The 26,819-nt window shown below is 45.0% G+C and overlaps 1 protein-coding gene across 1 annotated transcript in view; it reads left to right on the top strand.

The window, feature by feature from the left end:
• The window catches only part of DNTT (DNA nucleotidylexotransferase), a 34,714-nt gene that overhangs the window by 6,596 nt on the left and 1,299 nt on the right, over window positions 1–26,819 (top strand). Inside the window, exons 2-10 of the mRNA XM_004616379.2 lie at window positions 5,901–6,075; window positions 7,125–7,253; window positions 9,066–9,236; window positions 10,641–10,712; window positions 12,303–12,426; window positions 18,537–18,669; window positions 19,871–19,979; window positions 24,747–24,992; window positions 26,163–26,246. Of these exons, the coding sequence (XP_004616436.2) occupies window positions 5,901–6,075; window positions 7,125–7,253; window positions 9,066–9,236; window positions 10,641–10,712; window positions 12,303–12,426; window positions 18,537–18,669; window positions 19,871–19,979; window positions 24,747–24,992; window positions 26,163–26,246 (1,243 nt within the window). The remainder of the gene's footprint in view (window positions 1–5,900; window positions 6,076–7,124; window positions 7,254–9,065; window positions 9,237–10,640; window positions 10,713–12,302; window positions 12,427–18,536; window positions 18,670–19,870; window positions 19,980–24,746; window positions 24,993–26,162; window positions 26,247–26,819) is intronic.

Here is a 26,819-nt window from a genome sequence, read left to right as displayed (position 1 = left end):
TTGCAATCAACAAAACAGCTAAGACCTTTTTTTATAAATTCAAGAGCATGCAACATAAATTATGGTCATGCTCTGGCCCAAATTACTTTAAGACTATGTCAAAGTCTGTGAGCTTTACTGAAAATGTTCATAATTCCATCTAAGAGAAAGCCAAAAGTTAAGGCAAGATCCTGTCAGTCTTAAATGTATTAGGGCTGGAAATAGAAACTTGTTCTACTCGTTTTAATATGAGTGAGATAAAACTGAGTTACACTTCTTGAATTTTTTAGTTTCAGGTAGTCCGAAAAAAATCAGTAGCTAAGGGAAATTGGCAGGAGGGTTTTTATTTTAAAATAGTAAACAGCTCTATAGTTTACTATAAATAATTATTAAATGCCATTAGTGGTAGGGCGTTTGCCTTGCATGCCACTGACCCGGGTTCAATTCCTCTGTCCCTCTCAGAGGGCCCCACGAGCTACCGAGAGTATCTCGCCCGCACTGCAGAGCCTACCCATGGTGTATTCAATATGCCAAAAACAGTAACAAGTCTCACAATGGAGATGTTACTGGTGCCCACTCGAGCAAATCAATGAACAAGGGGACAACAGTGCGACAGTGCTACAGTGCTATTTACAAAGAATCAAGAATGACTTCCTCAGGGATAGAAAATTCTTTTGAAAAAGTTTAAAACTTACAAAGAAAATTCTTTTAAAAAATATATGTATTTTTAAATGTGGGGCTTTGGGGCCACACCCAGCAGTGCTCAGGGACTATTTCTTCTCAGGAGTGACCTCTGGCAATGCTTGAGAGACCATATGTGGTGCTGGGGATTTGAACCCGAGTCAGCTGCACATTAGGCAAGCACCTTACCTCCCATACTATCCTTCTGGCCCAGAAAGACCTTTTAACGGTGGATGAAACCCATGAGGGCCCAAGAAGTCAGAAGTGGGTCAAGTTGTCTTAAATAAAGAAGGATGACTTCCTCTTATCCTCCTGGAGAGTTTTTTCTCACTAGACTAAAAAACAGGATCAAGCAGAAACAGAAAGCCAGGAAGGGCTGGATTCTGGTATCAGAGAGGAAGATCAATAGTGAGATCTGAGAGTGGGTTCCATAACTCTGGGCTTTCTGCAAGCCTCATTCATGGGTCTTAGATTACCTTCTATCATATTTTATTATTGTCAATGTCTTTCTTTTAATTATACCTGAGCTGAATTATGAAATAGACATTTAGCCTTGTCTAGGAAATTCTATCCATAAAGCTTAAATGCTTAATTAAAAATTATAAAGAAGTACATATTCTACTCTGTGCACCTGAAAGTGCAAAGAAATGTGACTGGGGGGACATCTGCTGAGACCAAGGTCCGGTATGGGGCAGTTCAAGAGGACCCCTCCCTGTAGCAGTTTCTCTAAGTGAAGTTCCTGAGCTGGACTGGACTTAAAGTCGCACTCTTGGAGTCGGGGGTGGGGAGAGTCTGTTTTTTCTTCCTCTGCATTGGGGTGTGGGGCTCATGCTTGCCTCAGCCAAGAGGGTAGAAGAGAAGTGAATTTTGCAGCTGAGTGATGAAAGGTCTTAGGTTCAGGGGCTCTCTGGGCGCCACAGTCCCCTCTGGGAGAGTTTTTTTTTTTATTAGAGAATCACTGTGATATACAGTTACAAACTTATGAACTTTCGTATTTGCATTTCACTCAGAGTGATTGTTTACCCATCCCTCCACCATTGCCCATTCACCTCCACCAACCAACGATCCCAGTATCCCTCTCCCCACCACCACCCTACTCCCCACCACCCCACCCTGCCTCTGCGGCAGGGCATTCCCTTTTGTTCTCTCTCCTTTTGGGTGTTGTAGTTTGCAATAGAGGTATTGAGTGACCTTCATGGTTGGTCTATAGTCTACTTTCAGTTCGCATCTTCCAGCCCGAATGGGTCCTGCCTCTGGGAGAATTTTTACTGGCAGGGAGCTGCAGCTGAGCCCAACCCCCCAGCTTCCTCACCAAGATGCTGGATTGGAGTCCCGGGGAGGTCAGCACCTCCATCATGGAGCACTGTAGGGAACAGAGGTTCACCAAGTCAGGTTGCCTAAATTTCTGGTCCTCATTGTTTCAGATACAGTAAAGCTGTTAATGTTGTAAAGCCATTGCATCTTGCAATAGTTGTTCTGCACTCAAAGAAAAGTAGAACAGATTATGTCAGAATTACCAAGGGAACTTGTCATCAGTGATGTTCCTGGCTCTGGGTGAGTTTAGAAGTTTAAACCCACATTTTCCTTGACAAGATATGTAATCTTTCATCCATAAACATTCTCACATTAACTCTAGATGACATGCGCATGGTTCTTTAAGCAGTTGGGATTTCAGACCACCCCAGACAGTCCTGGGGGAATCATAGGTTATGTGAGCAGAGATGAGAATGAATGGTGAGGGGCCTAAATCTGGGAGCTGAGCCCTTCTCCTCAACATTTCCTTCTTTCTCTGAGATGTGAATGGAACCCTGTTTATTACAATATCAGTAATAAATATTGTGTAATTATTAAGTTTTTTTCTGAAGGAAAAAATACATATGGACAAATATATCTGAGGTAATCCTAGGAATCCTATTGTTGCTGCTTTAAAGTTGCCAATTAAACAAATTTTCAAGAATTCTACTATAAATGAGTTTTGGATTCTTTTTTTTTTTTTTTGCTTTTTTTGGGGGGGCATCATACCCGGCAATGCACAGGGGTCACTCCTGGCTCTGCACTCAGGAATTACCCCTGACGGTGCTCAGGGGACCGTATAGGATGCTGGGAATACAACCCGGGTCAGCCGTGTGCAAGGCAAACACCCTACCCGCTGTGCTATCGCTCCAGCCCCGACTTTTGGATTCTTATGAGATGCAAGTTCTCTCTTATCCTTCAGTCCTTATGAAATGTGGGTTGCTTGGGACTTATTTCCATACACTGTGTCATCTAGGGGTGCCACCTCTGATTTCCAGCATCCACCTCCCTCTCAGCACTGGACTCTGATCCCAGCTCTCAACCAGATTACTTTATGGAATCTCCTGTCATTCTTCAAATTTGTCTGGAGCAAACTTGCATTCTGGCCCCTCAGCCTAAAAAAAGAGGCACAACTTCATTAGAGAGGCATAACTTCCCAAATCTGGATTTCTATTCAAAGTGCTATTACTTTTCTGTGACAGAGAGGGAGCTCCCCTCGTTTCCTATAAAAATAGGTGAACTAATGCCATACCAGCTGCATGCTTGTCCTCTCTGGCTTCCTTTATAATGTTATAGAGACCCGCTATCTGGGTTAACACATCCCACTTTTGTTTTATTGCTTCGTTAAGTCATTCTTTAGCATATCACTCTTCCCTCCAAAACATTGTGTGTACCACATTAGTCTTTTAAAATAATACAGTCACTGGCTCCCACAATTCTGAAGAAATTCAACCCTCTTCTACCATGTTTTCTCACATGGTTGCCCTTCCAACCCCACCATGTCTTTAACTACTTCCCACCATCAACTCTTTATTCTAATCCAGCCATTCTCTGCCCTCCCTCTGGCCTCTTCATGTTTTCTTCTAGGGCCACCCAAACTTTTTCTTTTTTCTTTTTTTTAATTAGTGAATCACCATGAGATAAAGTTACAGACTTACAAGTTTTCATGCTTACCTTTCAGTCACACAATGATCGAGTGCCCATCCCTCCACCAGTGCCCATTTTCCATCACCAATGGTCCCAGCATCCCTCCCGCCACCTCCACCCTGTCCCCTTCACCCCACCCCGCCTCTGTGGCAGGGCATTCCCTTTTGCTCTCTCTCTCTCTCTTTTTGGTGTTGTGGTTTGCTATAGAGGTATTAAGTAGGCATCATATTGGGTCTATAGTCTATTTTCAGCCTGAATCTCCCATCCTTCCAAACTTTTTCTTAATCTTTTGTTCTAGGGGTACCCAAAATTATTTTTTTTTCTTCTAAGGGCACCCTGCCTTCCAGAACCCTTAATCCTTTCCAGTTCCTCAAAGACTGGACATAAATCCAAGCTCTGCCAAAGAGACTTCCTGGCTTTTCCAGCTTATACCAAACTTTTTCCCTCTCCAAACAGCAGCTGCAGATCTTTCCCTGCTTCGGGCAACATTGTCAAATGAGTCATTCACCATCTGCTTTACATAAGGTACTAAACTTCCCACTTCTTCTTTGGAATTCAAGCCCCACTTCCCACCAGGACTACTATCTCAGGATCAGAACCACAACTACCACAAGCAATTAAGGTCTGTGAATTTATTAGGAAACCAAGAAGCACCCAGTGAATCCAAAAGTCAATCAAAACAGGAGAGTTTAAAAAGAGGAAGTGAAGAAAGAACAAAGGAATCTATTTTTTTTCTCTTACATGCTTTAAGCTGATACTTATTATAATTTCTCAAATTTATAGACTAGTTGAGCTAAATCTTAAAAATTACTGGTTCTATGATCCAGAGTGATTGCGCAGTGGATAAGGCACTTGCCTTGCACACAGCTGAGCTGGTTTCTATCCCTGGCATCCTATATGGTCTTCTGAGCCCACCAGGAACAATTCCTAAATGCAGAGCCAGGAGTAATCCCTGAGTATTGCTGGACGTGGCACCAAAGCAACAACAAAATAAATTGTTCTAGTGATATAATTCTGACTATGAAGACTTGTTAAAGGCTATAAATAACATATTTGACCTAGGAAAGCAGTCAAAAGAGATAAATATCATTTAGTGGCTGTATGACCTTTAGGCTGTCACCTAACCTCTCTGTTTTCATGGCCTCCTTATTCAAGTGTAGCACTGTAGCACTGTCGTCCTATTGTTCATCGATTTGCCCGAGCAGGCACCAGTAACATCTCCATTGTGAGACTTTTACTGTTTTTGACATATGGAATACATCATGGGTAGCTTGCCAGGCTCTGCCATGTGGGCAGGATACTCTTGGTAGCTTGCCAGGTTCTCCGAGAGGGATGGAGGAATCGAACCCGGGTCGGCCGTGTGCGAGGCAAACGCCTTACCCGCTGTGCTATCAAGTGTTTATAAAACTACTGAGAAGTTATATGGGTTTTATCTGAAATTATGCATGTGAAGCACTTTGTGTGAAAACACGATTACAGCTCAGTAGTTACCAGGAAAAAGCTTTCTACCCATCTTACACCACAGAGTATTAACAATCTTTCCCAAAGGCAGCTTATCCACTATCCACCACTGATGGGCTCTAAGATCAATTAATGGCCTGTTCATAGCAAATCTACATCTGTGTCTATTTCTATTTTGGGACATGACATTAAAAAAAATTTTTTTTCAACTGTGGGTCAAGCAGTCAAAGAAGTTTGAAAAGTACTGATTAATATCCCCAAATTAAAAAAAAAACAACAACAAAAACAAAATGTGGGCTGGGGAGAGACTCAAGCTTAACATGTTCTGACCCAGGTTCACAGCCCAGATATACATGGCCTCCTGAGCACAGCCATCTGGAGCTTGGGAGGCCCCTCACCACCTCTAGGTAGATCCTGGTCGTCTAAGCCTTGGCCCAAAGCATTGAGTTGCCTGGCCTAGTTGGTTGAACTGCCAGCATGGCCCCAGAGCACCTAAGCACTTCTTGAAAGTTTCTTCCCACCAAAATAAACACACACTAAAGCCACATGCACAGTGCAGGTATGACTTGAAGAACAGCTTCATCTTCTGACTCCTCCCTCTGGGCATACCCTTCCATAAACATCAGAATCCTACCATTTCCTTAGTTTTGCCTGCATCTGATGGTTGCTACACCAAATGAAATAGAGAATGCTCTGGTACAGAAGCCTACATTCTCCATGCAATGGTCAGGTCTAGGTCCGTTTTCTCCATCACAGGACATGCTTCAAACATGAGGAAAGAGGCGAGCTCCTGATTCCACAAGTTCCTTCAGCTAGTCACTTTGTCTTTCATTTTGCAGTGAATCTGTCACCCACCTGGTGGCAGAAAACAACTCTGGCTCCGATGTTTGGGAATGGCTCCAGGACCATAACATGAAAGTCAGCTCACGTCTAGAGATCCTCGATGTCTCCTGGCTGATAGAGTGCATGAGGGCAGGAAAGCCCGTGGAGCTGACAGGAAAATACCAGCTTACGGTGAGTATCACAGCTGGAGTTCTCATTGCTCATTACTGGGAGAACAAAAATATGGACTGTAGACAACCTGTGACATAAACCCCAAGTACTTGGGGCTGGAGTACAACAGGCCAAGCACATGCTTTGCATGCAGGGTTTGATCCCTACGTCCCCGACATTGTCCCCTGAGTACCACCAGATGTGACGCACAACCTCAAGAGTGAAAAAAAAATAGATAACAGAAATCCCAAGATCTCTACTGACTCTCTCTGTGACTCTGACAAATTGACTTCTATGAGTTTTAGTTTCCTCTTCTATCATGTCATGTGACATTAGTGCCTACCTCATAAGATAGTTATAAGGATTTGAAAAACACATCATAAAAATGCTTTACACAGAGTCTGATCTTTACAGGAGGCAGAGAATAAATAGCAGCTAGTTTTGTTTTGGCTATTTTTGAACCACACCTGGCTATGCTCAGGACTTACTCCTGGCTCTGTGCTCAGGGATCCGTCCTTGTGGGCTCAGGGGAACCTGAGCCGTATCAAACTGGGTCAGGTGCATGAAAGGCAAGCACTCTACCTGCTGTACTATCTCTCCAGCCCCATGAAGTAATTCTAAGAACAAATCTACCTACACATATTTCACAACCCCTGACCTTTGATGTTCCAGCAAAAATGGGATGGTTTCTCTTTTGGGCGTCCATGAGCTTTCAAAAGAACATAATAAACTTTGAGATTTTTGTTTCAAATCATTTACCAATGGTGGAAGAAATATCTGAAAGAATTTGGGCCATAAATTCCTAAGTTTATGGAAAAGAAAAATCATATTTGATTAATTATTCCTTTTCATTTTTTAATCATTTCAAAACCAAAACTTACTAATTATAACAAATTCAGTATTAGCGATGCATTTAACAGGAACTTTGAGTTTTGGCTCTCTTTATCCTTTTTCCCAAAGGCAACTGCCTCTACCTGTTTTCATGCAAAGGTATACACTGACCATTAAATTGTTATTAAAATTAAATGTTTAAATTGTTATTAAAATGAGATGCTTCTGCCTCTGTGTAGGTGAGAAGAAACAATTCGGTTGACCCAAATGCAGGACCCCAGAAGACACCACTGCCTGCTGTAAAAAATATCTCCCAGTACGCTTGTCAGAGAAGGACCACTTTAAACAACCACAACCGCATTTTCACGGTAACAGCCTCACACCAGAGGAAAGCAGAGCTTGCAGCTTCTTTCCATGGAGATTAAAGTCAAATGATCAGTTTTTCTAAAGATTTGGATTACCCTCCCTCCTCTCCCACCCCATGTCCAGCTGACACCCCTGATTCTTTTGACCAAGAATAGATCTTTTTTTCTGTCACGGAAATACAAATCTATTTGGAGCATACTCTTTTGGTGATTCTGGGAGGGGGTGGGGCGGAGCAATGTCCAGCAGTGCTCAGGGACTATTCTTGGCTTTGTGTTTAGGAGTGACCCTTGGTGGAGCTACTGTAACTATATGTAGTGCCAGGGCTTCCAACCAAGGTAGGCTGAATGCCAAGCGATTGCCTTAATCCTGTATTATCTCTCTCATCCTATATTCTTTTTCATTATATAATTTTATATAGTTTAGGTAAGATGATTGCAATGGTGTTAAAGTATATGGTATTGATACCCACTTTACCATGTCCACCATGTCCAATTCAACACTGTCCCCATGTCCTCTCCAGCCCAGCATTCATTCTTTCATTCTACCCACCTCTCCATGTTCTGCTTAATGGTGGGTTAGTGAAGGGTTTGTCATAATTTACTACTATGTCCTTGTTTCTCTACATATATTCCATAGATAATGAGATCATCTTGTATTTATTCTTCTCCCTCTTATTTTACTTTATGCGATGCCCTCTAATTCTATCCACATTGTAGCAAACTATGATTTCATCTTTTCTTACAGCTGTATAGTATTCCATTTATCTATAGACTGCAATTTCTTTATAAACTCATCTGTCATTTGACCTACTGAATTATAGCCTACAGAGAAGATAGATGACTATTTTTTAAGTTGTCATTAATGGGCATAATAGTTATCAAAGGCAAATATTCTTGAAAACCACTTGTTATAAGTAGCCCAAATTTTATAGAAATTGTACTAAACATAAAGTGCTTTTACAGAAAAGAAATCAAAGACTGAGCATCAACAGTCCCAATGCTAGGATCTCCAATATTAACTAGCCTAGCTACATCAGCTCCTTTCTCTGAACCTACTTCCTCATCTGTTCCACAAGAAACTAGTCACATCATCTCTAAAAATCCAGGCAGCCCTGAAATTCAGTACTTATGTTTCAAATAACCCCTACCAGCCTACAAATACTAGTCCTTGCTAGCCTAGAGTTGGGGGTCAGGTAGATGAACTAGCATGTGAAATGCAAAACTTGTCATATCTAGACTACCAGCCCTACATGTGTGAGGAAGACCAGAAAACGGCAGCCCCCAGAGCGATGAGTCTGATGCCACACAGCTGCACCGACTTCCTCCTCTACGGGAAACACAACTGTGCCAACCTCAAATAACCCCACCTCGGGGCTGGCCACCTGTGATTATACCCGTTCATCCAACAAGCCACATTCACAACTGATGGCGTTTTACATACAGTCTAAGAGATGGCCACAGCCTGGTCACAGGATGCTGGGGAAGTATGCTTAATAATGACCAGTGGGATGCAATGGCCATGAGGACACTTTTAGGCTGAAGCGTTCCTAGATATCTAAGACTGGGATGAATTACAAGTCTTAGTAATTCATCCCAGTCTTAGTTCATCTATAGTACTCTGGGGCCTGACTTTTCAATTCACTTTCTCTAATCTGACCAGACATGGGTGTCAAGAGGTACAGGAGATCCATCCCACACCTTTGCAGATACAGTCAGGCGGCCCTCAAAACAGAAGAGAGAGAGGTGGTTGTGTGTGACTACCGGTTCAGGTCTGAGAAACGGGCTGTGTTGCGCTTATCTGGTTTTCTTCTTCAGGATGCCTTTGATATAATGGCTGAAAATTTTGAGTTTAGAGAAAATGAAATGACCTGCCTGGCCTTTATGAGAGCATCATCTGTACTTAAATCTCTGCCATTCACAATCCTCTGTATTAAGGACATACAAGGAATTCCTTGCCTGGGAGACAAAGTAAAGAGCATCATCGAGGTAAGGTGGATATGTGACTTGTCTCACCTTCTAACTGGAGACATTAGGCAGGGAGAGGGAGATGGTAAATGAATTTTCTAGTCAATTATACATATGATATTCATCATTAATTTCCCTTCACATATGTATATTATATATGTTGTAGGTATATTATATCTTTATTTCTATAATTATATCATATAGTATATATACCTGTGTGATGGCTATAGTTATAGAGATGTATATATATGCATAATCCATACCCCTATTTATCACTGATGGAAATACATGGGGTTGGCTAGCAAAAAAAGGAAATAAAGAGACTATTCCAGAGAATTTATAATCCCAGTCAAAGTCTCAAGTGCTCTAAAAGCTCCACAGCAGGGAATGTCCAGCTTCAAACACAGGTGTAGAAAGGACCTCTTTCCACTAAGGGACATCATTCTCAGTAGGACAGGAGATGTCACAGACAGTGGTTCTACATAGCTACCTGTGATTCCAGGAAGAAAGTGGTGGAATATTTTTATAATGATATTTAAGAATTCCCCAGAAGGCAAGTTGGTCTTCCAGTATACATCAATATGGTGAGTTTCAGTATAGTCAAGTGCAAGGCAAGCTACTCAAGGAAAATAATCCCAACTTCACTTAGAGAAGGATAGTTGTGAGCTAACGTAGGAAGGGCTTGAATTTAGATTTGCTCTTCAACAGATCTAAAATCAGCCTGTTCCGATCAAAATTCCTCTTTCCATCTGAAAGTTTATATTCACTGAAAAGATTTAGATATTCATCATTTATTCCCCCTTACATATTATATATGATGTAGGTATATTATATATCTTTATTTCTATAAATATATATTATATGGTATATATGCCTATGTGATGGTTACAGTTATAGAGAGATGCATATATAAATACATTTAGACATACTAAATATTTAGACAAATATTTAGAAGTACTTTTGTTAATGAGTATTCTACTTGGTAATATATAGATTTGGACCTTAATTGTTAAGTGCTTTTATCCTTTATGATTTCAACATGGTACTTATGTATATATACATATAATGTCCTGGGTTTTCAATTATAGAAAAGTGAATTTTCTTCAGATTAGCTAAGAAAACACCCCCAGACAACAAGTGTTCATTAGATGAGAAAAAAATAATCTATTGGGACTGGAGCAATAGCACAGTGGGTAGAGCGTTTGCCTTGCACAGAGCCGACCCAGGTTCGATCCCTAGCATCCCATATGGTCCCCCGAACACTGCTAGGAGTAATTACTGAGTGCAGAGCCAAAAAACCCTGTACATCACCGGGTGTGACCCAAAAAGCAAAAAAAAAATTAATTCATTAATCTATTAATTCAAGTCTCAGATTGTGGTTGTCCAATGTCACAAATTTAAAATATTTCTCAATTGTTCATGCAGGAAATTATTGAAGATGGAGAAAGTTCTGAAGTTAAAGCTGTGTTAAACGATGAACGATATCAGTCTTTCAAAGTAAGAGATTTTTTTCTGTTGTGCTTTTTTATTCATTTATTTTTTAAAATTTATTATTTTATTGAATCACCATGTGGAAAGTTACAAAGCTTTCAGGTTTAAGTCTCAGTTAAACAATGCTCGAACACCCATCCCTTCACCAGTGCACATATTCCACCACCAAGAATCACAGTATACCTCCCCCCTCACCCCCCACCTCCCCAACCCCCCACGCCGCATGTGTAACTAGTAAATTTTACTTTACTTTCACATCAAAGTAAGAGATCTTAATATGCATATATTTTAAGTGTTTTTCTATTAATCCTGTCATTCCAGTGGTTATATTAGACAAGTTGGGCTGCTTTAACAAGTACATTGACTAGATGGCTTAAGTAACAAGTACTTGTTTGCTCAGCATTCTGGAGACTGGATGATCCTCCTGGCTTGCAGAGAGCCACTTTCTTAACGTATGCTTCCACGGCACAGAGATAGCTGAGTGAGTGTTGCCTCTTCCACTCAGTGTATCAAGCCCTCAGGAGAGGTTCACTCTTGTGAGCATATCTAAACCTAATTACGTTCAAAGTGCCCTATCTCTAAATTCCCTCGCTTTGGGAGTTTAATAAATGAATTTGGCAAAGACTCAACTCGTCCCATAGCTAGCAGTTAAGGAAACAAGTGATCAGATAAATATGGGTGTCCAAGGTCACTGCTACATTATTTCAAGATGCATACAAAGACCATGGGGATACTAGGATCATGGGACAAACCATACATACTCTTATAGACACTTTTCTACAATGCCGGACGTCTCCTCACTGTGTTTCCATTTACTCTGAAGCAGTGCTTGTTACCACCCAATTTTCATATCTTGAAATTGCACGCAGCAGGGACTTCTGCCAACTCCTTCGTTTTCCTAGTGATGCTCAACACTATAAGGTGATCATGGGCAAGAATCCAGGTTGTTCAAGTGTTGTCAGATTGCGTTTGAGTCTGGGTTCTGCCATATGGTGACATGGTGGAGAATTTATACAACCTACACAGGCACCCTCACTTTAGATTGTGATGATAAATATGCGGAGCATGAATGTGGGTTGAGAGGCCCTTAGCCTAAGGACTGCCCCCAAGAGATAACGATGGTCCTGCTTTGACAACACAGGCAATGCCCTCCCCCAATATCTGCCCCCAATCAGACTTACAGGGAAGCCCACAAGTTAGAAAGTCTCCTTTCAAAAATACTTTGTATGCTTACCACTCTTGTGTCACATCTAGGAGAAACTGTGTCAAAAATTTGCTACAACTTTTCTTCCTTTTTTTCCTTCCTTTTTTCTTTTTTGTTTTTGTGTCACACCTGGGAGTACTCCAGGCTCTGTGCTCTGGAATCACTCCTGGTGATGCTTGGGGGACCATATTTAGTACTGGGAATCAAACGAGGGAATCAAATCAAACTATTGCATGCACAGTAGTTTGTATGCAGTAAAAGTGCATTATCCCCTATTAGGTATCTGTAGTACTTCTTTTACTTTTTCTTAACTGTTTAACCTTGGAAAGCATCACTTCATTGTCATAATAAATACTTTAGGAACCAACAGCATGCCTTTGTCTCAATTTTAGCTCTTTACTTCTGTATTTGGAGTGGGACTGAAGACATCTGAGAAGTGGTTCAGGATGGGTTACAGAACGTTGAGCAAGATAAGGGCAGACAAAACCCTGAAATTCACAAGTATGCAGAAAGCAGGTAAATGGTCTCTCCTATACAATTCTTTGTTGGGCTGATCAGGCTATGGTACAGCTCTAAGTCTACTTTTTGTTTTTTAACTCAAATCTTAGCAAACTGCAATTGATCTCTGAATTCTAAGAGCAATGATGTTCAAAGTAGAAAACTACTGGGCAGACAATATTTCAGACCCAACTGGCTATCCTACAGGTTAACACAGTTCAGTTCAGTTTTAACACAATCTACTCCATCGGGTACGACCAAGTGAGAGTTCAGTCTCCCAAGACCACCCTTCACTGTAGATGCCAGTTGAATGCCCAGGCATCTGACCAATTAAATCAGAGATTCCCATAACTCTTTACTCACATATGATTAACTTGTTAGGACAAGGCTTGAAGAACTAAGGAGACGGTCTCACTCACTACATAATGGATTCATTACAAAGTCAGTAAGCTCAGCTGACAGAGGTGCTGAAGCTAGGTTGTGGGGGCACTCAGAATCTCCACACTTTCTCCAGGAGTGCCATTTTCCCCAGATCTCTGTGGATCACCAACATGGAAGTCCCCAAAGTCCCCACTTTTGGGAATACAGTGAAGACCAACTATGTAAATGAAACATAGTTTGGTACTGTATAGAATGAAATATATATTTCTTGTCAATTACAATATCAATTTCTTTTTATGCTGTGGTTAAAAACCAAAAAGAGATTTTGGAGTCCAAAATCTAGCTCAAGAACTTTCTAGCTGTGTGAACTCAAGGGAGTTAATCTTTGAGTCTTAGTGACCTCATCTATAAAAGATTGGCAATACTAAAAGATTGTTACCAAATCAGACCATTGAGGTGAAGCCCATAACATCGTGCTTGTAGAAAGCAAAGGCACTCTGTGCTGATGGCGTTCCTTTACCCAGATGTCAAACCACCCTAAGCTTTCTATCTGATTCCAGAAGAAGATGGTCCTTCAGAAATGTGGTCCCTGCTGGGACAGAGGCCTTAGTAAAGAGTCAAGAGGTGGACCTGGAGGTAGAGCTAGAGGACTGGGGAGTAAAGAATAATTGAGCAAACGAAACTTGTTTCCTGGTATGATGTGGATCTACTTCAACAACATCAGGACACAGAAGGAAAATGATGAACATGTGGACAAGGTTCCTCGAACCCAGGCTCACTGATCTGAGAAGACCTAAACACAAGTCCTGGCTGGGTCTCCCAGAGGTTGAGGATGACTTGGTTAACTCCATTTATGGAGAGTTCCACTAACTTTTTTTTTTTTAATTAAGAAATGTCAAAACAGGATTAAACAAAAGTTCCTAGAACTGGAAAGATAATACAGTGGGTAGGGCACTCGTCTTGGATGTGTTCAACCCAGGTTCAATTCCTGGCACCCCATACTGTCCCCTAAGCCCCACTAGGAGTGATCCCTGGGATTAAGCCCTGAACACCTCCAGATGTGGCTCCAAAACAAAAGAAATAAATATGCATTGTAACATTTTGTTTTAACATACAGCAGAAATGTAAGTGGGGTTTGAAAGGGAGTCAGAATTACTGGCCATGAGCACAATGGTGTCTTAGTTGCAAAGCACGAAAAAGCCATCAGCATCTTTGCTGATATGAAAGCCAAAGAATCTTCTGTGAAAGGGATGAACGATAGAGGTGGGGAGAGATAGAGGGAGGATAAAAAATGTTTCTTTCTGGGGCTGGAGCAATAGCACAGCGAGTAGGGCATTTGCCTTGCATGTGGCTGACCTGGGTTCGATCCCCAGCATCCCATATGGATGCATATGGGATCCATCTGAGCACTGCCAGGAGTAATTCCTGAGTGCAGAGCCAGGAGTAACCCCTGTGCATCTCTGGGTGTGACCCAAAAAGCAAAAAACAACAAAAAAAATTCTTTCTGATAAAGTGGTGAAAATAAGAGACGAGAGATGAGGCAAATAAAATCTTGATGGGTCATATCAGTGCGACTATAGAAGATCCTTACTTATCTCCTACAGCTGCTAACCTCTGAAAGAGTGCAATACCCTTTATGTCACATAGAAATATAAATACCCAGTCTTTTGTATTTATATTTTGGTCTCCTGAAAGGGTTTATTTAATGAGCATGATCTATGCCAGCTCTAGAGATACCATTAAAAAGAAATTAGCATGAACATAAACAGTAAGCAAGTGTCTTGGAAAGATGATAAGGACTTTGATACTTGAAAAGGGAGGCAATGCAATGAGTCAGGTCAAAACCTTTGTCTATGATATCAGTGTTCTCGGGAATGAAGAGGCTTTGATCCAGCTTTGGACACTGACTTTTCTCATTCCGTTACTCTCAAACCAGAGAAGAAAGTAGCTATACTCACCGAATAAGTCAGCTACTGCCTTCAGATTGCTTCATGCTCTTATTTTATGTATGCCTTTCTCTCATATGCAGAGCTTTATTTTATTTATTTAGTTTTTTGTTTTCAATTAATTTTTTTCACATTTGCAAAGCTGTTCATGATTGGGTTTCAGTCATACAATGTTCTAACACCCAGAAATTTAGACTCTTGCTACATACATTGATTGCAGCAGTACTCAAGAACCAGGTTGTCAAAGAGTTTAGAATACTGCAAAGAAAGAGAGGCTGGGGCTATAGCCGAGAGGTGCAGCACTTGTCTTGCATGTGTGAACATCTGGGTTTGACCCCGGGCACCACAAAGAATACTGAAAAGCATAAGTTAATTGAACATGTTGAAAAGATGATCAATGGACCACAGGAAAACCTAACTCAATTTTACTTATGGTGGCACTTGATTTGTGGTTCCTGAAGCCCAAGTAGTCTCATGTTTCTTTGAACTCGAAGTCAATGCCCAAATGCAATAGTATGGCTTCCTATGTTAAATGAACCTCCTCACCAGAACAGAAAGCAAGGAAGTTGCTTTCACAGGGGCCAGTAAATTTTCTTTTCACCTTTATCCTCACTACCTGTAACATGTTCAAGAAATAGTTGTTCATGGCTTTTGGCGTAAGTACATCTTGAATGACAGAGTACTTGATTGATACCAAGGAAGCTGTAAGTTGAATATCAAGCATGACTGACTTTTTGTAAATAAAAAAAAAAGCTCCAGAGAACATTGCTTTTCATTTTATATTGATATCACTTATTTAATTTTAGAAACTGATTTTATTTATTTTTATGTTTTGGGACCTCACTGTTCAGGGCTTATTCCTGGCTCTGTGCTCAGGGATCACTCCTGGTGGTTCTTGGAACCCAGTCTGGCCACATGTGAGGCAAGCATCTCAACTTCTATGCTATTCCTACGGCCCTCATAAATTAAATTAATTTTTTTATTGTGGTAATAATAGACTGTCCAATATACTTCCTCTCATTTCAAAGTAGGTTGTTTGGTTTTCAATTTATAGCAGCCCATTTATGTTTCGGACATAGCCCTCTGTCAAATATATGAGATACTAATGTCTTCTTCCAGTCTGTAGATTGTTTCTTCATTATCCAAATAGTGCCCTTTACCTGGCATAAGTTCTTACACTTAATAAAATCAAAATTATCAATATTTTCATTATAAGCATAATATTTGAGTTCAGAGAATGCAAATACTTGCTTACTTGTTTTGTTTTGGGGCCACACCTGGTGGTGCTCAGGGGTTACTTCTGGCTCGGCACTCAGGAATTATTCCTGGTGGTGCTCATGGGACAATATGGGATTCCCAGGATTAAAAGAATCAGCTGTATACAAGGCAAATGCTGCACTAAATCTCCAGCCCAATATTTGCTCACTTAAAAGGATATTTGCTTACCATTAAAGTATTTTCCATATTTTCCTTCCCAGGCTTTTAAACTTTGCACCCAGGTCTATGATGCATATCACATGATTTAACAGATTTAAATTCATTCATAAGAGCACTACAGAATTTTGTTAACCACAGGCACAATGATGTGGATCCCTAGGACAGTCTCTCAAAGAGGTATTATGGCTCCCAGAATATTCCAAGTGGGCCACAGATGAAAACCAAGTAAATGGGAGACACAACATCAGACAAGGGAGCCAACTGGTAGCGCCGAGGGGCCTTGGGAAGGAAACAGGTTAGAGAAGGCCACAGCTGGGAAAGGCTGAGAAATTTTGGGCTGGAATGTATATATCTTAGATCACAAACTTTGAAACTATAGAAGAGAAATATTACTTTCTAGATCCAACTCTCCACACAAGAAATACCATGTTGCAAAAAAGAAAATGTGACATTTGCAGAGAGAGTGAGAAGGTTGTAGGGCTGACAGCACAAAGCAATAGGTTTCTATGAGCAGTGTGGTTTGGTGTTGGGCATGGTAGAAATACATGCCCGTGAAGCTCTTCTTTGCTTGAACCCCCCACTCCCACCCCCACCACCACATTCTGCCACTGTCCCATTCAAAGATAATGCGAGACCTTTGAGTCTAAGAACTTTGTGCCCCAGATTCTCAAGCCAAGTGATCTCCAAGCCTCCTTCCTCCCACAGCCATGGAGGTGAGAAACAACGATAAAAGATTTGCTGTGTGTCATTCCAGAAGGCCAGAGAGGGTAAAACGTCAAGAAAGAAGTCAAGCTCCTCAAAAGCTCCTGTCCTTCCTATCACTGTTTTGGTGACAACAATTAATAGATGTTCCCTTTCAAAGTTCAGCCCTACTATTCAGTATAGGTAACTGCAGTCACCAAAGTAGGGCATTTGTCTTGCACACAGCCAACCAAGGTTTGATTATTCCGCCCCCCTCGAAGAGCCTGGCAAGCTACCAAGAGTATCTTACCCACACAGCAGAGCCTGGCAAGCTACCCGTGGTGTATTCGATATGCCAAAAACAGTAACAAGTCTCACAATGGAGCAGTTACTGGTGCCCACTCAAGCAAATCGATGAGCAATGGGATGACAGTGATACAGTGATACAGTGCTAGCTAAAACTATATCATTTCACCAACATCTCCTTTGTTCCTTTTCCCCTGTGCCCCTTTAACCCCCAGTATTCTACAGTTAACTTCCCAGGCCTCATACAGATGAAATTATGCAATACTTGTCTTTCCATCCCTGACTTTCTTGACTAGCACAACATGCCCTAGTTTATCCCTGCTGATTCAAATAACAAAAATTTCCTTTTAAAGGCTAAATAATATTCCATTCACATCAGTTAGTTTGACTTTGGTATTCATTTTATAGTGTATACACATATCAAACTGTCATCATTTATATCTCAATACAATGGAGGGTGAAAATAAAAGAACTGCCCAGATAGATTACATTGCTCTGATGGTATCAGAACTGCCCATTCTTCCAAGGACCCCGGCAGATTTGAACAAATACTGTATTGTGAGCAGAAATAAGGATAGTTTTGTACTGGGGGGGAGAGAGCATACCAAGGATGGTGCCTGCTTTGCATGCTGCAGACCCGGGTTCAATCTCTGGCACCATATACGGTTCCCGGAGCTATACCAAGGGAGCTCCTGGGCTCAGAGCCAGGAGTAAACCCTGAGCACTACCTGGTGTGGCCCAATATCCAAACAAACAAACAAAACTCCCAAAACAGAGAAGGGAGTGTGATTTTTAAAAAGAAAGAAAAAGAATAGTCTTGTACTGAGGATAATTAGGTGACCCTTGGGCTTCGTATATCTTCTCCCCACTCCTCCTCATGGATCTGTGGGAATAATAAAGCACCTGTCTTTCATCACTGCAGCTCTGAGCTTTCATTTCTTCGTGACCAAATTTACAACAAAGCAACCCCCCCCACCGGCTGTTCTCTACCTCATCTGAGATGTACACCTACCTTCTACCTATTCTCTCGACTTTAATTTTTTTTCTCTTTGATCCTTCACCTCCCAACTTTGAGTCTTCCCATAGCAAGTCTTTATATGTTGTCTCTTTAAGATAAGAGGAGAGGTTTTTTGACCCAGGACTGGTTCCTTAAGTTTGAGCGGCTTGGCCCCAGAGAGATAAAAACACCATCTCTTTCCTAGTCTGGAGGTTGCAAGTCTCTAGACACCAAAGAGCCACTGGTACCATGGGGACGTCACAGCCAAGAAGGCATGAGAAAAAAATGGTTGTGGGGGGACCACACTGGAACTGTGAGAGGGGGAACCCTCCCGTGGAGAGCGGTCACGGCCTCCACTAACCTGTCCACTGCCCGCTCAGGTTTCCTCTACTATGAAGACCTGGTCAGCTGTGTGACCAGGGCAGAAGCGGAAGCCATCAGCGTGCTGGTTAAAGAGACTGTCAGGACATTTCTGCCTGATGCCTTCATCACCATAACAGGAGGGTTCCGCAGGTAAATCACCAGGGCTGTGTCTGACCCCTCCTCACCTACACTGGCTTCTCGGCCCCCATGGGCTTTGGAACGTGACTCATGAAGCTGGGGTCATGTAACCTGGGATTCTCCTACACATTTTTCATGGTTCACTCCAGCAACCTCCAATGTCTTTTGCCATATTTTGGCACCTACAGAACTGCAACTTTGCTCAGAGAGAATCTTCTGCTCAGACTGGCTGTCCTCACATTGTCACTTGGCTGACTACTACTCATGCTAACACTCAATCCACATGCCACCTTCTCCAGAAAGCCTCCCTTGACTCCTCTTCCAGGCTAGGCAAGACACCCTTCCTCGGTGGTCCCTAAACAGCTACCAGGGAATTTATCTGCCTGGGTGCTTTGTCCACAAGGGTTTTAAAGTTCAGTGCTCCAAGAGAATAGGCTTCTGTGCCTGGCATACAGTAAGCACTCAAGAAATATTGGTTGAGGCAAAGAATAAATGAATGAGTGAATGATCCTTTCTTGGAGATGTGTGCAGATGCGGCCTATATCCCAGGAAGCAAGTGCTCCTACCCAGCCCCTACTCCCTGGCACCCTCTTACAACTCTCCCTCTTGCTCTCAGAGCTGGTAGCTATCACCCATTCTGGAAAGCCAGTTATGAGGGAGCAAGGAAAAGGGAGAAGATTAAACCTTGTCCTTATTCTGAGCACAATTCCAAGAGTACTATCTTGTGCTGTGTGAACACAATCCTTGATTTTCTTATCATTCTTGTCTCTGTGTGTGCATTTGTGACTGTGTAGAAGAAACAATGCCCTCTGTTAGTTTTTACCCATAGTTTATCTGTGTTGCTGATTTATTTTTCAAGGATCAAGAGTTGATAAACCAAGAACAGTTTTCTTTAAAAAAAAAAAACTCATGAGCTATAAATGTAAACACAGGACTTAAGAAAAAAGGTGGTTTCTAAGACTTGAGAGCTAAAAATCTAATTTATTCTGGGGGCTGGAGCAATAGTATAGCGGGTAGGGCGTTTGCCTTGCACGCGGCTGACCCGGGTTGGATTCCCAGCATCCCATATGGTCCCCTGAGCACCGACAGGGGTGATTCCTGAGTGCAGAGCCAGGAGTAACCCTTGTGCACCGCTGGGTGTGACCCAAAAAGCAAAAAAAAAAAAAAAAAAAAATCTAATTTATTCCACTTCCTACTGTTTTTATATAATCAGGGGCAAACAGACTGGACATGACGTGGACTTTCTAATTACCAGTCCAGGAACAACAGAAGAAGAAGAAAACCAACTCTTACCGAAAGTGATCAATGTGTGGGAAAGGAAGGTAAGAGAAAGGTAAAAGGAGATAATTAGGTTTTCGAGCATCCGATTTACCCGGTTGGAAATGTATCCACTATTTCCTTTGCAAAGAATATGTGAAGACTATGAATTGACTCATTTGTTTACTTTCAGGTGTTTTTTTTGTTTGTTTGTTTGTTTTGTTTTGTTTTGGTTTTCTTTTCTTTTTCTTTTTTTTTTTTTTTTTTTGGTTGGGGCAGTTTTCAAGAGGTGCATGCACAGGGGGCCCTGGGTGCCCCTCCTATCCACTCCCAGTTGGGGCCCACTATTAGGATTCAAGGATAGTGCTCAGACCCTTGGCCATCCCAGGACTACACAGGGTCCTCCAGAGCTGCCTGGGGGACTGTGTGATGTGTGGTGCCCGGAATGGAGCAAGCGAGTAAAGCAACTTCGCTCCCGTACTCTCTCTCTCTCTCTCTCTCTCTCTCTCTCTCTCTCTCTCTCTCTCTCTCTCTCTCTCTCCAGCTCCCACCTTATTAATTCTAAATTATTTGCAACCACCCATACAGTACCCCAGGGCACATGATGAGACCTTCTGTGCATCTGGAAATCAATGTGTGAACTATACCTTGTTAACACACCCTCACCCTATTGCAAAATGGGCCAAAGGCAGTTGTATCCCTACCCTGGACACGCAGAGGGGCACAAGCACCCAGAGAGAGCACACACGCCGTGAGGACCCGGGAGGGCTGGGCCACACACAGGTAGGAGGTGGGGTGAGTCTGCTAACATGACGAGAAGGTGTGATGTGCCTTGTAAGACAGGAAGAAAGGATGCACTGAGGGAGGGTGAAATGAGCCCAGCAGAAATCAGGGTTCAGGCGCCCTCCCACTGGGGAGCCCATACCTACCATAGGATACCCCCTTGCCCAGGGGAGGAGCGAAGGATACCCCTTAGGCCTGACCCCCGGGCTCCCACAGGGCCTCACCTGAGAGTCTTTTCCCAAAGACACCAGTGGGCCCTGAGGTGGGGGATGCTGGGGTTTTCCTGGCCCAGATCCATCCTTCTGAGGGACCCAGTCTCCGCTGGGGAAGGGTCACATTCCCTCTCCACAGACCAGAATGATGATCTCAGATAAAGTGCAAGCAAGCGCTAAAACCATAGCCTGGAGCCAGGAGCACTGACGCAAAAGGCCCCCTGGGGCACCGGATCCAAGTTTATCCCAAGCCCTCTCTGTCCCACGCAGGGCCCAGGCCCAAAGAAGGAAGGTGCAGAGCCTGGCCGAGGAGAGCAGGGCCAGCGGTAGCCAGAGGTGGTCGGTGCCCCTCACGGGTCCAGCAGGGTCGCGCTTCTCAAACCCCGCACCTGAACCGCTGCCGCTGCGCTGCCTTCCTCCCCTGGGCCCGGAGCCAGCCGTGCGTCCGCCCGCAGCCCCGGGGAAGAGCAATGGCAGGGAGGCGCCTCCTCCTTCCCCACTGCACCTGGCCCGAGGGTCCCAGCGCATCCGGGGGAGCCCAGGGCTACAAACCGGGACCCAAACAGGTCCATTCCCGCCCGCGCGGAGCTCACGCACCCCAGTGCCCCGACCCAGTCCTGGTCGCAGGCCTGCCTGTGCCGCCTCGTCCTGGCCCTCCTCCCTGGACTCCAGCACGGGCGACCGGGCCCAGGTCTGCAGACACCTGGGGCAGGTGGGGCAGGGCGACCCAGTGCAGAGCCAGGCTGAGCCCTGTCCGAGAAAGCAGGGGGGTGGGGGGGGGAGGCGGGAAGGGGGGGAAGGGGGGAGGCGCTGAGAGCTGAGGCTGTTCACCCTCTTACTTACCCCGACAACCACAGGAGGGACGGCGAGGGCTCGGGGTTCTGCTGGGCCGGGAGTTCTGGGGTTTGGGGCTAGAAAACCAGACCCTCCAGGGCTGAAGGGCCACAGGGAAGCATCTGCAAACGCCAGAGCCCTGATCCCAGAGGGGGAGGTGTCCAGAAGCAGTGGGAGGGAGGGACAGTGGGGTGTGGGGATGAGGAGGAGGTACAGCAGGGTGGAGGGACAGCGGATGGTGGGAGGGACAGTGGGGTGTGGGGAAAGGGAGGAGTATGGCAGGGAGGGGGGCAGGGGGAGGAGGGACAGTGACTAGTGGGAGGGACAGTAGGGTATGCAGGCAGGGAGGAGGTACGGCAGGGTAGGGGGTCATGGAGAGGGATATCGAGGGGGAGGGGGGCACTGTGGGGTGGGGAGAGGTATGGGAGGTTATGAGAGGTTCAGGGCTGTACAGACACAGGGCTGTGTTGGAGGTGCGGTGGGAGGTACACCGGGGCTGGGGGTACATCCTGTCCTGTCACCTTCTGAATCTGCAGGCGGCTCCTTTCATTGAGGGGACAGCGGGTGGGGAGCCTGCCTCATGCACGGTGACCCAGGTGTCATCTCCCTCCCTCCATATGGCCTCCTGAGCACTGACCCAGGTGTCATCTCCCTCCCTCCATATGGCCTCCTGAGCACACATGGAGCAATCCCTCGGTGCAGAGCCTGGAGTTAAGTCCTGAGTTCAGCCAGGTGTGGCCCCCAAGCCAATAAACAAACAAACAAAAAACGCAGCACCACCAAATGCCTTGTCTAGTTCAGAACAGATGGCTCCCGGGCTCTTTGGTCTAATAGCAATGACCGTCACCCCACAAGGCAGGTCAGCAACACGAGGAGCCGAGGAAGCCAAGGAAGCCGGTCCAGCAGAGATTTCAGGGGAGGGGGTGTGGGTGCAGATTTGGCCTCAAAGTGAGCCTGGTTTTCATTTAAAAGTACAAGCCTGGGGCTGGAGCGATAGCACATCAGGTAGGGCGTTTGCCTTGCACGTGGCTGGCCCGGGTTCTATTCCCAGCATCCCATATAGTCCCCTGAGCACCGCCAGGAGTAATTCCTGAGTCCAGAGCCAGGACTAATCCCTGTGCATCGCCGGGTGTGACCCAAAAAGAAAAGAAAAATGTACAAGCCTGCTTTCAAATGTCCAAATTCAAAAGTCGACTCAAAGGCTGCTCTGCTATGCCCAGAGTCTGTTCACTCAAAGGCCTGGTGGTTTCCCACGCTAATGAGGCGGCTCTCAGCTACACCCACGGCCACACTCGCCACCTCCACCCCGTGGCTCCCTCTGACCTCAGGGTCCAGCCCCCGCACACGTTCTGTTCTGATTCTCTCTGCTTCTGGAGTTCCCGAGGACAAGGAGCTCCCCCTTCTGAGATTAGCCAGAGAAAAGGACCCTCCCTTCAAGCGTTCTGTTGAGTGCAACTGTAACAGTGTATTTGTATTGGGGTATTACAGAGAAAAAAAAAATTTTTAAAGGAAAGACATTTCTAAGAAGAAGAAAACTGAACTGAGGCCCCAAAGTCGATCAGCGGCTTCCACACCCAAAACTTGTTAAAATGCCAATTCTCCTACACCTCCCATATGCTCAGGAGGCCATATGGAGGGAGGGAGATGACACCTGGGTCACCGTGCATGAGGCAGGCTCCCCACCCATTCTGGGGATAGGACCCTGCAAACTTTGTTTCAACCTTCCTTTCTCTAACCCTTCTGACACCTGACCTGCAGATACCATATTGTACCCCCTAAGAGCTGCACGTGTTTCTAAGCTATTTGCTCCTTCCATTTCACAGTGAATTTCTTGTTTCTCCCTGTCCCCGCTGCATCTCCGCCGTTGGAGCAGGCTGGCTGTGCTGGGGGCCGCCTTCTGCTCAGGCACCACTCGGGACAGCCGTCTGTCACTTAGCCCAGTCTCCGAGACACGCAGGGCCCTGATAGAGTATTTATGCCAAGAGCTTCTGGGGAGGGGAGCAGAGGAAGTATGCGACTAATATCCAAAGTCAGGGAGAACAGGGGCCAGGAGGACTGATCAATGATCAGAAATTTAACACAAGTGTATGGGGGTGGTGGGAGTGTGTGAAGAGCAATTAGGGTAGAGAAGGGACCAATAGGACAGTAATGGTAATAATGGTTGCAAGTGATCACTCTGGACAAGAACTGAGTGTTGAAAGTAGGTAAAGGGATATACATGATAATGTTTCAGTATCTGTATTTCAAACCACAATGCTCCAAAGAGGAGAGGGAGAGGGAGAGAGAGAGAGAGAGAGAGAGAGAGAGAGAGAGAGAGAGAGAGAGAGAGAGAGAGAGAGAGAGAGAGAGAGAGAGAGAGAGAGAGAAGAAAAGTGACTGCCATAGATGTGGGGAGGCGGGGAAGGGGAGGAAGCTGGGGGCATTGGTGACGGGAAATGTACACTGCTGGAGGGACAGTTGTTGGAACATTATTGGTTGGAACCAATCTTGAACAACCTTTTAACTGTATGTCTCACTACATTAATCAAGACAATGTTTTAATCTGGAAAACAAACACCAAAACGGAAAAAGTTGCCCTGGTCAATAGTGGGCTTGAGCATCCAGGCGTAGCCCTTGGGCCCAAATAACCCAGTGTCCCTGGGAGGGAGGCTCAGCTGAGCAGAGGCACAGAGAGCTGCCTCCTGCCCGGGCAGTTCTTCAAGGCGAGATGCCTAGCGGAGTTGGTGTTTTCTCTTGTTGTTTTTTTTTTTCCCCAGAAGTTCGGGTAGCTCTACCAGGAGGTGTCCTGGCTGTGTCTGATTGCTAAATTCCTCCCCTGCCAAAGGGGAGGTCACATCCTTCCTGGCTTCCTCTCCCAATACTCCAGGGGCCTCTCCTGACAAGGACAAAATGCTCCCAGGTTCTTCCCAACTCAGCAAAACCCTTGCGAGGGCCCCTCAGGAGATGCCACCGGGTGGTCACCGACCCTCTCCCAGGACTCACCTGGCACCTGTGTCTTCCCAGGGGTTACTTCTATACTACGACTTCGTGGAGTCGACGTTTGAAAAGTTCAAGACGCCGAGCAGGAAGGTGGATGCTTTAGATCACTTCCCAAAATGTTTCCTGATTTTTAAATTGCACCATCAGAGGGTGGACGACGCGCAGGCCAGCTGGCAGGAGGGGAAGGCCTGGAAGGCCATCCGCGTGGACCTGGTCGTGTGCCCTTACGAGTGTCGCGCCTTCGCCCTGCTGGGCTGGACTGGCTCCCGGGTAAGCTCCCCCCTCCCCACCCCTGCCTCCAGTGACCCCCACGCAGCTGACTGACGCTCTGAGTAAGATGAGTCCTGCGGTTCAGGCGGGGTGGAAGGCAGAACACTCACTCACTGTCCTCCACATGGAGTTCAATGGCAGATGTCTTTGGTCTGGGTCAGAACAATGACCACCCCTGACCCGACCCTAAGGAAGAGATGGACTGGCATCGTCCCTTTTCCGAACAGAAGGAAGCCGGGAAGCGACCTGTCACTCATGTGGCTTGTTCCACACCCTGGGGAACAGAACTGGGGGTTGGAAAGTTGAATCTCCTGCTCCAGGCCCTCCTAGAAGCGCGGAATGGCTTTTTACCACTAGAGGGCGCAGTTACCCCACACACTCTCCCCGGTCCCACCTGCAAAGGCTTTTTGGAATCCCTTTCTCCATGGAAAATGCGCCTCAGGACAGGAGAGAGCACAGCAGGTGAGGCATTTACTTGCATGCAGTTAACCTGGGTTCAGTCCCCGGCACCACATACGACCTACCACCCCCAGCCTTTATTAGCCCCCCACCAAATGAAAGAAAATGCACTTCAAAGATGTCATTTATCGCCCTCCCTTCCCAAATGTTCCTGTTCTCTCTTAAAGTGCAGGTTTTGCTCTCTGAGGCCTCAGAGTGACCAAACCTCATCTTAGAGGATGCTATTGCGGGGCTCAGTATGTCCTTTTCATGAATTCTCGTGGGAGGCTGTTAGCATTCAGGGACCTTATATATACATTTCCTCCATCCTCCTCCTTGACTAAGATTCAGAGAGGTTAGGTGGCACGTTGGGACATGCACAGCCTGATGGGAACAAATGTCAGGCTGAGCTCTGGTTCTCCCAGAGCTTTGACAATACTGCTATTAAAGCAACCGACTATTATTTATCCAACTTGACCCTGAACTAGATACTCATGACTCAAGTCATTGAACGAACGTTGGCCACACACCTCCTATTTCCCGGTGAAGTTTGAGGCTAGTTCTACACAAAACCACTCGGATTCGTGCCTCCGGAGCCTGACCTGAGTGTGCAAGTGCAAGGCTGATTAGCAGAGACAGATACTTCATGATGGGGTCTGGGCGTTTCCAAACATCCAATACTGAAGCCATTCTAGACCAGAGAGTAATTTGCTCTAATTATCCCCTGCCCAGCAATTTGAGAGAGACCTCCGGCGCTATGCCACGCACGAGCGGAAGATGATGCTGGACAACCACGCACTGTATGACAAAAAAAAGGTAGTTTCCTCTCTGAGCCGGCCGGCTTCCACCCTCATCCCCAAGGCTCCCGGGAGAACCTTCCTGCAACTGACCTCGGTGCCAGGGTCTGGCTGCCTTTACCAAATGACCTGTTCCTGGTGCTCACAGCAAGGGCAAAGATCCCAGTGGGAGCACAGTTCCCACCTGACTGCGAATGCACCCAAAAAGATGGGAATAAAAAACGAGGAGCTAGTTGGGGTCCCCAACCATTGTAGCAGTGAACATATCTTGAGTTTGGTTTACTCTTGGTGCTTGCAAAGAAAACCAAGAAAGCCGCAACCACAAACATCCTTGAAGGCAGTTGGCAGACACGTATTGAGTGACCACAGAGGTCACTACTGAGCATCTCCTGCCAGAAGGAGCGCCACAGAGCAGCCCTGAGATGCAGCGCCACCTGCTGGCAGCCAGGCTCCGGCACCAGCTGATAGATGTGTTGGCTTTGCTGTGCTCACCATCCTAATTCAAGTCCCAGCTAAACACATAAATGGCTTTGTGAATGGCGCAGAATTCAAGACACAAAGGCTAAAGTCACAAAAGTTTAGGGGACAGGGC

This window comes from Sorex araneus, chromosome 11 (genome assembly GCF_027595985.1).
Source record: "Sorex araneus isolate mSorAra2 chromosome 11, mSorAra2.pri, whole genome shotgun sequence".
NCBI lineage: Eukaryota > Metazoa > Chordata > Mammalia > Eulipotyphla > Soricidae > Sorex > Sorex araneus.
This window is presented reverse-complemented; position numbering and strand designations above follow the sequence as displayed.